The 15978-nt window shown below is 44.6% G+C and overlaps 1 protein-coding gene across 1 annotated transcript in view; it reads left to right on the top strand.

The window, feature by feature from the left end:
* The first annotated feature begins 5752 nt into the window (after window positions 1-5752).
* Window positions 5753-15978, top strand: part of LOC128044334 (sodium/potassium-transporting ATPase subunit alpha-4) — a 33174-nt gene continuing 22948 nt past the window's right edge. The window contains exons 1-9 of the mRNA XM_052636488.1: window positions 5753-5902; window positions 6086-6145; window positions 8293-8496; window positions 9244-9357; window positions 11515-11649; window positions 11911-12028; window positions 13516-13784; window positions 15257-15455; window positions 15698-15807. Coding sequence (XP_052492448.1) covers window positions 5753-5902; window positions 6086-6145; window positions 8293-8496; window positions 9244-9357; window positions 11515-11649; window positions 11911-12028; window positions 13516-13784; window positions 15257-15455; window positions 15698-15807 — 1359 coding nt within the window. The remainder of the gene's footprint in view (window positions 5903-6085; window positions 6146-8292; window positions 8497-9243; window positions 9358-11514; window positions 11650-11910; window positions 12029-13515; window positions 13785-15256; window positions 15456-15697; window positions 15808-15978) is intronic.

Below are 15978 nucleotides of genomic sequence, written 5' to 3'. Positions count from 1 at the left end.
GCTTGTCAACACCAGTCAACAGTCTGTACCGTTCTAGTTGCTGTCTTTGGAGGGGGAAGAATGGAGGGAGAAGCAGATGCAATCTTTGGAATTCATCTAAGTAGCGGACATTGGAGGCTTCCCAGGTGGCTCAGTGGTAAAGAATCTGCCTGCTGGTGCAGGAGACACAGGTCAGGAAAATCCTCTGGAGGAGGGTATGGCAACCCACTCCAGTATTTATGCCTGGAGAATCCCACGTACAGAGGAGTCGAGTGGGCTATAGTCCATGGGGTCACAAATAGTCAGACACAACTGAGTGACTGTGCCGCAGCAGTAGACATCAGAAATCTTCTCGGACAGGGTGTGATGGGCAGTAAGGAGGGATGCTTCTGTGCTGGGGGTGGAGGGGCGGATGGGAGGGTGTGCGTTTCCCCATGAGTCCCTAACAACAGGAGAGAGGAAGACACCAAACTCATAGCCCTGTGCCAGGATCTTGGGATGGCAGTCGGGAGTCAGCTCTTGGCCCCTTTATTACCACGTTAGCAGTGGTGGTGATGGTGATTATTGTGATAGAACTTGTAGGAGAATTAACTGCAGCTTTCTCGGTGCTGTAAGTATGTCACACTTTTAGTTGTATAGTCTCATTTAATCCTGCCTCGGGGCCTTTACTTTTGATGGTCCCTCTGCCAGGAATTGATTTTTCTAGTTCTGCACATGACTGGCTGCCTCACTTTCTACAGATTGCCCCTTAAACATTACCTCTTCACAAGGTCCTCACAGACCACAGCAAATAAATTAACACTTTTGGCACCTCTTTCCCCATTCTCTCTGTTTTCATTCATGAACACTACCTCAAATTTACACAGATAGGTGGATATAGGTAGTGTATAAAAATATATAAATATAATTTACACACACATATATAGTTTTTTGCCTATACAAAAGCAAAAATGTTTGCCTGACTCCTCCAGAATTATTTCCATGTACACAGAAGTATTTCCCTCTTCACCGCCTTTATTTATCACCTATAAAAATGATGCCTGACATGTACTGGGCAATTAATAAATATTGGTTGGGTGATGAAAAAAATCCTCTTAATCCAGCGAAATGGAGACTATTGTTTAATTTTCAGATGGGAAAATTAGGGCTTGAAAAGGCAAAATTATGTACTCCATCTCAAAGATGGTAAGCATCTGAATCAGGATTCAAACCCGAGACCAGCTCCCTTAACCAGCATGCCGTACTCATTGGCAATGGTGTGAACAGAAAACCCGTGGGCGTGGAGGCAGCCTAATGAGTGCAATGGTTTAACAAACTGGGGAAGCTACAAAGGGAGCCAGGAATGTGTGGACAGTGAACGTTTGACCAGTAGAGGCTGGGCAGATCCAAGTGATTTGAGCCCGAGGAGGGGAGAGGGCATGACCTTAATGATGGGTAGGGGATTAAGAGTCAACCATCTTAGGGGCTGTTACTGAGAAGATGAAAGACTCTTACTATGGGATGTAGTGTAAAAATCAAGGCCAACGTCTGACCCAGGCAGACAGGTTTTTCATGCCTTTTCCTTTTCCCCTACAGAACAGTAAATATCAAGATTCATCAGAGACAGAAAACAAGCTAAATACTCATAATGCTAAGAATGCAACATGACGTAGGGCAAATGATTAGATCATTTGGTGCTGGTTTCATGGGATATCCTTTCTAGATTTTGAACGCAGCCCTTCCCCCACACCTCTAGGGCACTTCATTAGGTGAAGCCGTGGGTCAACTGTGTCTCTGATCCCTGATCCCACATTTATTTTAGGGATTAAAGAATGGGGGAAGTAGGAAATAAGGGACACTCAAAACATTTTCCTAGCTCTTTGGCCCCGGGTAGCATTAAAAACAACCAAATGCTGTACTGTCCATGGGGCCTATGTCTATAAGCTTTCAACCATCAGCCTGCTCAGAGCACTGAGGAGCAGATAAAACTGCCAACAATTAGAACTCAAAGAACACCCTTATATTATTTCAACTGTACTAGAAGACAGAAAAAACTTTTATATTGCTCAGCCTATTTTATGAAACAAATAGTTTTGATAGAATTCAATAAAATAAACAAATATATATATATATATTTGTTAATGTATCATCAAATAGTAGAATTCAAGGACAGTATATTATACAGAAACTAAACATTAACATTCACTAGAAAAATGATTAAGTAATTATTTCAAAAGATGTTAGAAGGTTATCAGTAAAATTTAACTGATTAAGATGTTTGAGGAAAAAGCATTAAAGAAAATATAATTATGTTCAGAGACGTGGGGAAGGATGTATAAGTCTAGAGAACTATAATAATAACAACTATAACGAAAGCAATAGCAGCAACATTTGAAATCTTGGATAAGAAGTTTGTATTTATATGGTCTAAATAAAGGGACAAGCTGGAAGAAATAAAAACATATTTTTTTGGTAGTGAATATGGTTAAATACCTAAAAGTATCCAAGTAAGCCAACCAAAAGAAAGCTACAGGAACAACAAAAAAGTCCTATAAGCAATGATTTCAAAATTACAGGCCCAAGACCTCGGTTTTTTAAAAATAAAATTTATCTCTAAGTATTAGAAAATACAGTAAAAGAGCTTCTATTTACAACAGAACCAAAACACATTATACTCAAGATTTAGTGTTTGTGACATAAGGTACTTACTCAAGAAAACTTAAAAACACAATGAGAATAATAAAAAAAAATGCATGTAAGGCTAAACTTGACTGCTGTTTGGGAAGACAGATTATATAAAGATAAAAATAAGTTGCTATAAAGAGCCAATATAATACCAATTAAGAGCCTCACTGTGTTTTTATAAAACATGACATATTGGTTGTGACATTCAGCTGCAAGAGTGATCAGGTAAGAATATCAGAGGGTTTTTTTAAAATAAGTGATTATGAAGCAAATGAGTAGACAACTGTAATTCTAGCGTATCAACCCTGACAGGTTTTAAAACATACCAGACCAAAATGATGGGTATGAAACCTGATAATATTAGGATAAAACCTGAACATTCATTGTCATCAACTTATTTTTAGGAACTGTCTGGGGATGAACCACTCTGTGCTATTCTAGGGCCTGGGTATAGAGCCCAAATAAGCCCAGAAAGGTCCTCACTGTCATGGAGAAACAGAAAACTTAACAAGTCAATGGATAAGTGGCAGGATAATTTCAGAGGTCAAGAAGTGCAGTGAAGCCCACAAGTGATGAACTGAAGACTGCTTGTGAGAGCTGCTATTTTGGATTTGGCAATTAGAAAAGGCCTCTCAGAAGAGGTACACTTTTGAACTAAGATCTGTGGGACAGAATGGGGTTTTCGAAAATAAATTCACTTGATTTTATTGTCAATAAAGTTGCCTTGAAGGACCTCCTATGTGCAAAGCTGGGCTAAGTGCTATTGTCACATGGATGATGCATAGATTAACTTAACAGGTTTACCTTTAATTCTAACCTTGCTCTTTGGGATTTTATGATCTACATTAAACACAGAGACCGGGAGAAAATATTTGTAATGTATATGATAAGAGGTTGGAACCCTTTGGAACACATCAATAAGGAAAAGAACAATGGAAAGTTGGGCAAATAATGACAATTCAGAAAAAGGAAAATGAAGCCCAGAAAGCCAATAAATATGAGAAAAAGCACTACCTAGAAAATAAAGAAATGGACATTAAAACTGTAAGATTATCAAAGTCTGCCAGTTATGATAGAAAAAATGAAAATGGTCAGGATCATCCGGTGTGGGAAGTGGACATTTCTATATCTTGGTGGTGGAATATGGGTAAGACAAGCCCTTTTGAAGAGCAATCTGGTAGAAATTTTTTAAGATTTTAAACAAGAGTCTTATGATTCAGAACAGGAATCAGTTCTATGTAAACTGAAGCTCAAAGGCCTAAAAGTACTATATATAAGGATGTTGCTGCAGCAATGTTTTTAATAGTTAAAAAATTAAAAGGGAAATATCCTATAAATCAATTAGTAGTGGGAATGAGTGAAAGTGTCTGTAAAAAGTGAGAATCCACTTCCTTATAGATACTATTAGTATAAATGTAGAAAAAAGACTGGAGGGATGCACAGCACACTGCCAACAGCAGTAACATCAGCGGTGGGGAGTCTAAGTTTAGGGAGAGGGAAAGGGGACTTTCAGTTTCCATTTTGTATGCTTTTAGAAGAGAAGGAAAATTTCAGCCAATCTATTAAAGAAACAAACTATTACTTGTCCCAGCTGGGAAGGGAAATTTTCTATTTCTGAATACTAAAGGAATGTTACATCAGCCCCTAGGTGGATGTTTCCCGATCCAGTTATATTTTTGAAAAGCATGCCAAACCAAAACACAAAAATGTATGTGACATGAATAACTGAAAAAACGTACAAATAATATAAACGTATAGCCACTTCAGATGGTTTTTTGGAAGGAGGCACAACATAATTTTCCATATAATATATACATAAAGTTAATACAACCAAACAGCATACTGAGATGTCAATGAAGGTGAATAAAAGAGATAAATATGTCATGAGGAAATACAGGGTATTCACATGGAAAGGGTATTTTCAGTCTCACTGAGAAGAGCTGTACATTAAGTGACAGATAAGACTCATAACATTTAATTCAAGCTATATGTTGAGCACAGGGCTTCCCTGGTGGCTCAGCGGGTACAAAATCTGCCTGCAATGCAGAAGACCAGGGTTTGATCCCTGGGTTGGGAAGATCCCCTGAAGAAGGAAATAGCAACCCACTCCAGTATTCTTACCTGGAGAATCTCTTGGACAGAGGAGCCTGGCAGGCTACAGTCCATGAGGTCGCAAAGAGTCAGACATGAGTAGTGACTTTCACTTCATTTCATATGTTGAGCACATACTATGTATATCAGATATGCTTTACATGAAGCACGCCACTTTAATCCTTACTCTTGCCAGCTTACAATGTAGATAGTATCCCCCTCTAGCGATGAGGAAAGAGAGGCTCAAAGGGGTTAGGTAACTTAAACAAAGCCACACTCCTCTGGTAAGCAGAGGAGAAAGGATTCAAAGCCAGGACTGATTCAAAAGTCCAAAGTCTGACCTAACCTGCTATCTGATCTCCTATAACCAAAAGCTCAAAATCAAAGTCGGTGGGAAGTGCGCTTCTGGAAAAGCACCCTCATATACAGACGCCTACTCTATTTTTTGAGTCAGCTATCTGGGGTACCTCTGGGTCCCAGCAGCTGGCAGGACCAGGCTGGGACCTTGCGCTAGTCTTGCTTTCAGACTACAATTGTCTCTGCGGCAGAACCTGCTCCAATTGTTGCCAAACCCAGGGACTAAGACTTGTGTATTCTGGGTTAGAACTTTGCAGAGGCCTTTGTGACCACAGGTTTGGGCGTTGCCTTGGAGCCAGGGGGGCTGGGGCTGGGGGGCTTCCAGCATACCCTGAAGCCCACTGCACTTCCTACCTGCTCAGGGTCCTGTAGCATCTTCAGCACTGAGGCACATAACACCCTCCACGCTTCATTTCCTCGGCTCCCTCTCCTTACCCCTTCTCCTTCCTGTAACTTAGGCCACAGGCTCCTCTCGCCCCTCCACGCCTCCCCTGACCCCATCCAGGGCTTCCGCGCCGCTGCCCTCCCTGCCTGCCTCCCTTGGCCCCCCTTCCATGAGCCGCTCTCCCCAGTCTCCTCCTTCCTCTGTCCCCCCACACTCCTCACTCTCTTTGCTTTCTTCCCACCAGTTGATCTGGGGCAGCCATATCCAGGGAAAACCATGGGCCTTGGAGGGAAAAAAGGGACCGTGACACCTCATGAGCGGAATCCAATCCCAGGACCCACAAACAGTCCTAAGATGAGTAAAAAAAAAATGAAGAGGAAAAAAAAGAAGAAAGATATGGAGGAGCTGAAGAAGGAAGTAGTCATGGTGAGAACAGCTGAAGAGGGTGCTGGCAAACTGCCCTCCAAAGTCTCTGCCAGCCCTCAGCCTTCTCACATCTCACCCTGAGAATTCATCACACAGGCCAGCGCCTCCCCTCTTCCCCAGAAACGTCTCCCCTGGAAATGACGTGTCACCACCCGTCCCTCAGTGGCTCTACTATCTCCTCAGGATGACCACAAGTTAACCTTGGATGAGCTGAGCGCCAAGTACTCTGTGGACCTGACCAGGGTGAGTGGAGGAGTTCCCTAAGGGAGGCAGAGGCTCTCCATCCCCGACCCTGAGGCTCCCAGGACAAAGGCAGAGCTGGAAATCTAGCCCCTGACTTGAAGATCAATGTTCTGACCCTTAACCTGCACCTCGCCAAGGACACACATTCCAAAAAAGATGATAATGGTAACTACTCCAAAGAGAGCTCAGGATTAGAGCAAAGAATAGGATGGACTAGGGCAGCACGTCTCAAACCTGTGTCCCGGGGACCCATTCACGCTCTTACAGATTGTCAAGGACTCCAAGGAGCTTTGGCTCACGTGGGTTACATCTAGCAGGCTTCCCCGGCGGCTCAGCCGTAAAGAATACACCTGCAGTGCAGGTATCACAGGAGACGCGGGTTGGATCCCTGGGTCAAGAAGATCCCCTGAAGGAGGGCATCAGTTCAGTTCAGTTCAGTCGCTCAGTCGTGTCTGACTCTTTGCGACCCCATGAATCGCAGCACGCCAGGTCTCCCTGTCCATCACCAACTCCCAGAGTTCACTCAGACTCACGTCCATCGAGTCAGTGATGCCATCCAGCCATCTCATCCTCTGTTGTCCCCTTCTCCTCCTGCCCCCAATCCCTCCCAGCATCAGGGTCTTTTCCAATGAGTCAACTCTTCGCATGAAGTGGCCAAAGTACTGGAGTTTCAGCTTTAGCATCATTCCTTCAAAAGAGCAACCCAGTATTCTTTCCAGGAGAATCCCATGAACAGAGGAGCCTGGTAGGCTGCGGTCCGTGGGGTCGCAAAGAGTTGGACACGACTGAGCAACTAAGCACAGCACACATCTATCATGTATATTTATCATACTAGAAACTAAAATTAAGAAAATTTAAAAGTATTTCCTAATTCATTTGTAAGAGTAAAGCTATTATCTATTATTACAAATATTTTTATGTCAACTGCTTTTCAAAGCAAAAAAAATTAGTGGTATTTTACATTTTTGCAAATCTAACATCTAGCTTTTTAGCAGAAGACTGCTGGATTCTCACATAGTTTCAGCATTAACTCTGTTGTGGTATCACGTGCCCTGTAGCCTTAGGAAAATTGTACTATATACTCAAGAGAATGAGAGTGAAAAGCAAACAACAATTTAGTGTTATTATGAAAATTGTTTGAGAATTCCTTCATGGTCCAGTGGTTAAGGCTCTACTTGTGGCCAAAAGGAAAAGAAAAAAATTGTTTGGCTTTGTGGATCCCCTCTGCCCAGAAAGCATCTCAGGACCCTGTAGGTCCCCAGGCCACACTTTGAGAACTGCTGGTTTAATAGCAAAACCGTATATTACCTCTGCTGTCACTTCACTGCTGCTGCTTCTACTCTGACCACTAATACAATGATCCCAAATAAACAAAAGCCCTGGAAATGTGAGTTCCTCTGAGCTCTAGAATCTCTTCATTGGAGGGTCTTAGGGTGACCCTCTGGTAAGCAGAGATGAGCATAGGAGGCGGGTCCTATTTTTATTTAAATTGTATTTTTCCAGGGCAGGTTGGGGAGTGGCTGATGGGTATTTAAGAGAGCTACTTTCTTCTTCTCCTTCTTTTTATTACAATCCTCTAGCAGGTTTCGGTCTCACTGTCACTCAGAGGAAAAAGCACCCAAGCTTATGCACCAGGCTGGAGCGAGGAGCTACACTTTCCTGTATCTAGCTGCTTGTTTGTTTTCTTCTGTTTCCAAGTTAAAGCATCAGAGTGTGGATGTCTGTATGTTATAAGCATATGCTTTGTATCTCCTCATTCCATTAGCCTGGCACACTGTCTTATAAATCGTTTACATGCATCTCCTCACTGGAGGTGGAGTTCCATTAGGCCCGGCATCCGTCTCACTCACTTTAGTACTCTACCATTGTACCCGTCCCGACAGGTGCTCAAAAGATTTGTGAATCAACCCATAAACTGAAAATCCTTCCTGTGTAAGGAGGCTAAATAATACCCTTCTGTAATGCAAGTTTTAGAATCCCACTTATGTAGGAAGAACTTCCAGGCTGACCTTCGGAGAACTTCACTGGTCTCTAGACTTATCCTGGGGCTATAAATGGCAGGTCTGAGTTCTGAAGCCAGGTTCTCCTTTGTGTCAGCTGCTTTCTTCTAATGGTTCTCCCTTCCTCCCTGTGTCTTCTCCACACAGGGCCACAGCCCTGAAAAGGCGCAGGAAATCCTGGCTCGAGACGGACCCAATGCACTGACCCCTCCCACTACCACTCCAGAATGGGTCAAATTCTGCAAGCAGCTGTTTGGCGGCTTCTCGCTCCTCCTGTGGACTGGTGCCATTCTTTGCTTCGTGGCCTTCAGCATCCAGCTGTATTTCAGTGAGGACGCCACCAAAGACAACGTGAGTCCGTTCAACCACCGCTGCCTGGTCTCTGCTCAGCCCCTGCCGCTCTCCTACTCAGCAGCCTAGCACTCCTGACGTCCTCAGGTCCAAATCAATATACTCCCAGGGGCTGCTAAGAGAGCTTTGGTCCCTCCTGGTTTCCCTTTTATCTAGAAAGCTTCTTTAAAAAAAAAAAAAAATCTTGGAAATGCCCTGGCAGTCCAGTGGTTAGGATTCCGCTGCACTGCAAAGCTTCCACCACGGGGGGCACGAGTTTGATCCCTGGTCAAGAAACTAAGATCCTGCCAGCCATGTGGTGTGGCCAAAAAAAGAAAAAGAAAGCTTCTGACTCAGCTCCCTGAGATACAGAGCTCTCTCTAGAAACTTGTTCTCCTTTGATTATCTTCCCGACTGATCATCAAAGCACTATGTTGTCCATCCTCTTTCGCAGAATTTTAATCTCTCTCCTTCCTGTCCATCTCCCTCACAAGCCCCCTCTCCCTGTGAGTAGTCTTTCTGGAGAGGAAAAGATGATGCTTCTCGGATCTGGAGTCTTGCTGGCTCCAAACTGTAGCTCGGGGTTCCTTCAGCAGGAAGCTGAAAGAGCCAGGCTGTCTCAGACTCTGCTCAACCCCTGTGCTCTCCCGCCAAGTCCCATGGTTTCCTCCACCTAGAGAAATGGCTATTACCTTTGCAAACTGACTTTCTGAGGACGAAGAGGGAGGAAAGACCCTATTGATGAGCCCTTGGTTTCCCTACCCGCAGCTGTACCTGGGCATTGTACTAACTGTCGTCGTTGTCATCACTGGCTGCTTCTCCTATTATCAGGAGGCCAAGAGCTCCAAGATCATGGAATCTTTTAAGAACATGGTACCTCAGGTAGGATTCATATGGAAGGATCTAGTGAGAGAATGTGTTAGAATGCAGCCAAATATATGACTTTTATGTCCCTTGAAGAATTGTACTCTACCATGAGTGGACTGTGTGAGGCTGATAATGAGAGTGAATTCGTTTAAGTTTTGTCCTGTCTGGCCTTAAAAGTACCCTGAGAAAAACACATCACCTTTGAAGCTATCTGGTCTGAAATGCATAATCTGAATCTAACGAGCATAATGAAAGTGAGAGTGTTAGTCGCTCAGTGATTTCTGACTCTGCGAACCCACAGGCTGCAGCCGGCCAGCTCCCCTGTCCATGGAATTCTCCAGGCCAGAATACTGGAGTGGGTTGCCATTCCCTTCTCCAGGAAATCTTCCCCACCCAGGGATCTAACCCAGGTCTCCCGCATTGCAGGCGAATTCTTTACCGTCTGAGCCACCAGGGAAGTCCAATGAGCATAATATGAAACCTCAGATCTATCGGGTTCTATCCCCCCAAAAGTAAGCTGGAGGCACAGGGGGGTGGGGAAGGCAGATTCTTCAAATGTTGATGGTCTTAAAGACAAAGAACAGCTATGGAAGTGATGCAGATTAAAGGGGCTAAATGGACACGAGAGCTGAATGCAGTGTCTAACCCTAGACCAAATACTATGCTGGAGCAGAAAATAATGCCATAAAGGATATGTTGATAAAACTGGAACGCAGACAGCAGATGAAAGTATTGTGTCTATGTGAAATTTACTGAGTTTGATAACCATTTGATGGTTATTTAACACCGTAATTCTTATGCTTGCATGCTTAGTCACTAAGTCATGTCTGACTCTTTGCAACCCCATGGACTACTGTACCCCACAAGGCTCCTCTATCCATGGAATTTTCCAGGCAAGAATACTGGAGTGGATTTCCATTTCCTTCGCCTAATTCCTGGGAAATGCTCACTGAAGTATGTATGATAAAAGATCATGACTTATGTGGGGACTTCCCTGGCAGCCAGTGGTTAAGACTTCACCTTCCAATGTAGGGGGTGTGGTTCGATCCCTGGTCAGTGAACTAACATTCCACATGCATTACAATCAAAACAAAAAAACACAAAAGGTAAAACAGAAGCAATATTGTAACAAATTCAATAAAGACTTTAAAAATGGTCCACATCAAAAAAGGTAATATTTTTTTAAAAAGATCATGATGTATGTAACTTGCCCTCAAATAGTTTGGGGGAAAAAAGAATTCACATACACACATCCAGAGACAGAGAAGAAATGACAAAGCGGATAGGGTAAAATGTTAACAGGTGAATCTGGGTAAAGGTTATATAGGTGTTCTTGATACAATTTTTATTCTTACAACTCTTCTGAAAGTTTAGATTGTTTTCAAATAAAACCTTTCTAAAGAGCCTGGAAAACGTGATGGCAGAAGGATATTCCTAGGCACAGGGCTGGAAACTTGAAGAGGGACAGGCTCCAGATTTTCCCAATGACATGGTCGTGTTCTAGCCTTTTAGCCCAGGATCTTCTCCCTTTGATGTCAACAGGACTTAATTCCTTCCTTGGGTAAGAGTCCAGGGGAAAATGTTTTGGTAGAATGAAGTAGGAATTTGGAGCCTATCAGGGTCTGCTGCCTAGCAAGCCACCCTAAAAGCATAGTGGCTCAAAACAACAAATATCGTACTTCTCACTGTGGCTGGGCGGTTCTGATCCGGGCTGAGTTCAGCTGGTGCTGGCTGGTCTTAGGTGACCTCATTCACGTGTCTGGGGCCTCAGATGAGATGTCATGGACATCTGGGCCTTTCTCTTTATAATCTCTCTTCCTCCAGGAGGCTAGCTTGAGCCTTCATATGGTGACAGAGGGCAAGCCCCAGTGTGCAAGCATTTTTTAGGCATCTGCTTGCATTACATTTGCTAATGTCCTATGGGCCAAAGCAAGCCAAATGGTCGAACCTAAGTGTAGAAATGAAAAGATAAACCCCATTCCTACATGGGGTGTAAGTGGGAGGAGCATCAAAGGGCCCTGCAGAGAGTGATGGTAAGAATTTGCAATCTACCAAAGTGACCTGCACAAATGATGTGGTGAGTAACCGTGGGAATCAGAGGACAGGAGACCAGGAACTGGATGGGAAAGAGAAAAGAGCTTTGGAAATGAACCCTACACTGTCTTCCCACAGCAAGCGCTGGTCATTCGAGGTGGAGAGAAGTTTCAGATCCCTGTACGCGAAGTGGTGGTAGGCGACCTGGTAGAAGTGAAGGGTGGGGACCGGATCCCCGCTGACATCCGGCTCATCTCTTCACACGGATGTAAGGTGAGGGGGTGTGAAACGCTGCGGAAGGAGGCCGAGTGTGGTCTCCGAGCACGGCGGTGACCTGGGCTCAGTTAACGAAGTTACCGTCTTCCTTGGAACCGTGAGAAGTCACAAGAGCAGATTTGAGGCTCCAGTGGTGTGCAGGTGTATGTTCCTGTCTGCATGTCGATAGCGATGATGCTGGTGGCAGAAAGAGATGTGCTATCTGTGTAAGTCTTTTTTTCCATCCTCGCTCTATGACCCTCCTCTCTCCCATCCCAGGTGGACAACTCATCCTTGACAGGAGAGTCAGAACCCCAGTCCCGCTCCACTGAGTTCACCAATGAGAACCCTCTGGAGACCCAAAATATCTGCTTCTTCTCCACCAACTGTGTGGAAGGTGAATGTCGAATCATAAGCAGCCTAGATTCAAAAGCAAAGATTAATGGTGGTCACCTAAGGTGGTCCAGTGGTTAGGATTCCGACAGTCCGCGGGCGGAGGCGCAGGTTTGATCTCTAGCTGGGGAGTTAAGATTTCACATGCCAATAAAAAAGAAAAGGAGCCAAGGTTGCAACAAAGATTTCTAGAACTCTCTATCAACTAAAGGTAGTAAGGAATGTAATAGCCAGTAAATAGTCTACCTTCTTTGTCACTCGTGAGCTGTATGATCTTAAATAAAAGGTCAAAGCCATCATTTCCACATTTGAACAATGATGATACTGAAAGTCACTGGTCCATAAATTTTTATGTGGGTTAAAGAAGATAATACCTATAAAATGCTTAGCACAAGGCCTAACACATTTTAAGTGCCCTGTAATTGTAGCTATTTTTATTCTGTGTAGTGAATGGACTGTGCTCTATGAACTGAAAACAGCATAGAAGGGAAGAAAATTATTCAGCCCTGCTAATTCATTCTTCTCCTGAAGTAAGCCCTAATTTCTCCTCAGCATCCCAAGAGAGGGTACTGACTTTAGAAATTTGAACTTGGCCCAGAGCAAATAGTTAGTATGTTGAAAAGTTGAAGTTTCAGGCATGAGTCTTTCTGATTAAAAAATAAGAGCTATCTCTATAATATGTTGCTTTTCTGGGTGGTTCTGACTGTAACTTTAATGGTAGGAGTTTCAGTCATTATGGTAAGGCAGGAAGAATTATTGTAAGCGAAGAACTTTGTGGGGCCCTTCATTTCAAGCCGCATACCCGAGTGTTCCACATCCTGTGTGTGAAGTTCGCCTCCTGACTGAGGGCCCAGAAGCCCCACTGTTATGGCCTGTGCCAGCCAGCAGGGGTCAGACTGGCTCCAGCCAGCAAAGTAGGGAGGGGGCTGCAGGCAGAGTGCTTCTGACAACTGGGCAGTGGTTCTTGCTGGTAGGGAAAGGAGGGCTGTCCTCTGAGTGCCAGGATATCTGGCAGCACCCTGCTCTCTGCCCATTAGGTGCCAGTAGTAACCCTCCCATCTTGTCTCAACTCCAGATGCTGCCAGATGAGTCCTGGGGGCAAATTGAGAAGCCCTGGGTGAGAGGATGGGGGGTTTTGGAATGTTGGATTCCAGCAGAAGGGTAACCACTATTCCTGGGGCTCAAGAAACTCTTCAGCTGCCGAGGACAAAATGAGAAGCATGCAGGCAATAGGAGATATTTAGATTAAGTGCAACAAAGACGAATACCTTGATGATGAAGGCAATTAGGCAATAAAATTGACTATCTCTGGAGAACTGTGGAATCTGAGATTTTTCAGACCAGGAGCCCCTTACTTGTACAAATGAAACATAAAGAGAGCAGAACATAATGACCTCTCAGAGACCCTTGTTTTTGACCAGTGACAGTTTTTTCTATGTAGGAACCAAATCCAACAGCCTTCCTGATTCAGACTTCCCCCTTCATCCACAGGCTCAGCCCAAGGTATTGTGATCGCCACAGGAGACTCCACCGTGATGGGCCGTATAGCCTCACTGACCTCCAGTCTGGTGGTGGGCAAGACCCCCATTGCTATTGAGATCGAACACTTCATCCATCTGATCACAGCGGTGGCCGTCTTCCTGGGGGTCACTTTCTTTGGGCTCTCGCTTATCTTGGGCTATACCTGGCTGGAGGCTGTCATCTTTCTTATCGGCATCATTGTGGCCAACGTGCCTGAGGGGCTGCTGGCCACCGTCACAGTGAGTAACCAGAGTGGAGGGTGGCTCCAAGGCAGACAAACTGCCCCCAGGGAAATGAAATCACTACTATGTTCTTTTGTGGCTGAGTCTCTCAAGTGCAGAGTACTCCAATGCACATACAGATGCCAAATTATTTAGTTCCCAAATTACACTGACTTCTTCCACCCGTATTTTCTGGTGCCTTCTCTCTTTAATGAGAAAAGAAGTGAGTTATGATGCAGAAAGCATTAGATTATAAATCACCCAGAGGGAGTTCCAGTCCTGGGTGTACTGGCTGGTGAACCTGGCCAACTCGCTGCACTCCAGGGCCTCAATTTATTAGAATTATAGAATCTTACTGGTAAGATGTCAGAATTCACAGAAATTCAACCTTACAACTAATGCCAAATATCCTGTATAAAATCTGTAGGAGATGATGATTTCTAGCAATGGGAACCCTACCCCCCTTTTATCTGACTTCATTTCATTGCTGGATTGCTCTAGTTAGATTTCATTATGTTGAATAGACATATGATTCTCTGTTTGGTCCTAGTTTTCTCATCTGAAGGAACACAAAATAAGTCAATTCTCTGTCTTCTACAAACCTACCCTTTTTTTGCAGTAGCCATTATGTCCCCTCAAACTCTGCAGGTGGGGAGGTCAAAGAATCCCTTTTCCCTTAGCCCTTCTATCTGTGACATGATCGTCAGATACCTGTTTGGGGCCTGCGCTCCTTTATCAATATCCTTCTTAAAATGGAAATGAGAACAATATCCAGGGTGTGGCTGGACTAGCACAAAAACATCAGGACTCATGATGTTATGTAAATAAAAATTCCACAGTTCAAATTCTGTACATATCCACAGCCTAAGAATTTATTCGCTTTTAAAATAACCTTGCCACATGCCTGGTTTTCACTTGAATTATGGTTAACAAAAATCTTCTGGTTTAAGTGATTACTCAAGTCCTTTTCAGCGCTGCAACAGTCCTCAGTTTTGTCATTCTCTCCTCTTCATTCTTTCTTTAAACTATTGGTGCAACCCTCCTCCACCCACAGCATCTTATACCACAGTCAAAGGTTAGCCTTCAACGTGGTCCTTAAAAAGACTGGACTTGAGAAAGAGGTGTAGCCTGAACTTGATTGGAGAAGAGGCTGTGGAAGAGAAAAGATGAAAGGATAAGGCGGGGGGGGGGGGGGGGGGGGAGAGGAATAGCCTAGAAGGAATAGGAGATCATTGTCTATAATACCCTGGTAAAGGAATGCACTCTTTTTTTGAAACTCTGCCATAAAGTACAAACCAAACCAGAATCACTTTCCTAATTTCCTTTACTGTGGCCACAGATGGGATTTCTAAAGGCTAGGTGACAACGAAAGGGAAATAAGTACCAAAAATTAAAAGAGCAGTAAAAACGATCAGGTTTCCCAAACCACATAGTGCTGTGGGTGGCAGAGCTCTCCTCTTCATTTAACGCCGCTCCCCTCCTGGCCTCAGGTGTGCCTGACCCTGACGGCCAAGCGCATGGCCCGGAAGAACTGCCTGGTGAAGAACCTGGAGGCGGTGGAGACCCTGGGCTCCACCTCCACCATCTGCTCCGACAAGACGGGCACCCTGACCCAGAACCGCATGACCGTCGCCCACCTGTGGTTCGACAAGACCATCTACGAGGCCGACACCAGTGAAGAACAGACTGGTTGGTGACTGGTGGCATTGGTGGTCAGAGAGTGGAAGGATGTGGGAGATGTGATGGGTAGCTGAGAGGGCGTGCTGAGTCCACACAGTGAGGAAAGAGCTGGTGAGTGAGAGGAGAGCCAGGAGGCCTGGAGAAGAGGAGATGTCTCTGAGGAGGGTCTGGATGCTGAACGGGAGGTGAATAACCCCCTGCTTTAAACTCTCCCATTCCCTGCCCTGCTCACAGTTCTGTTCTCTTCTCAGGGAATACATTTGCCAAGGGCTCTGACACCTGGTTTATCCTAGCCCGAATCGCTGGCCTCTGCAACCGGGCTGATTTTAAGGCGAATGAGGAGAGCCTTCCCATAGCTAAGGTGTCAGGCCCAAGCGGGTAGAGGGGATTTCAGTGTCCAGCATATAAGCCTAAATCTCTCTTTCCTGGCCCTGGGTGATGCCCCCAGCAGCCCTCCCCATTCTGTCCCTTTCCTTGCTACCACTGGCAAACCCAGGTGCCACGCCTCCCAGGCTTATTATACCAACCCCAT

The sequence above is a fragment of the Budorcas taxicolor genome, chromosome 3 (genome assembly GCF_023091745.1).
Source record: "Budorcas taxicolor isolate Tak-1 chromosome 3, Takin1.1, whole genome shotgun sequence".
NCBI lineage: Eukaryota > Metazoa > Chordata > Mammalia > Artiodactyla > Bovidae > Budorcas > Budorcas taxicolor.
This window is presented reverse-complemented; position numbering and strand designations above follow the sequence as displayed.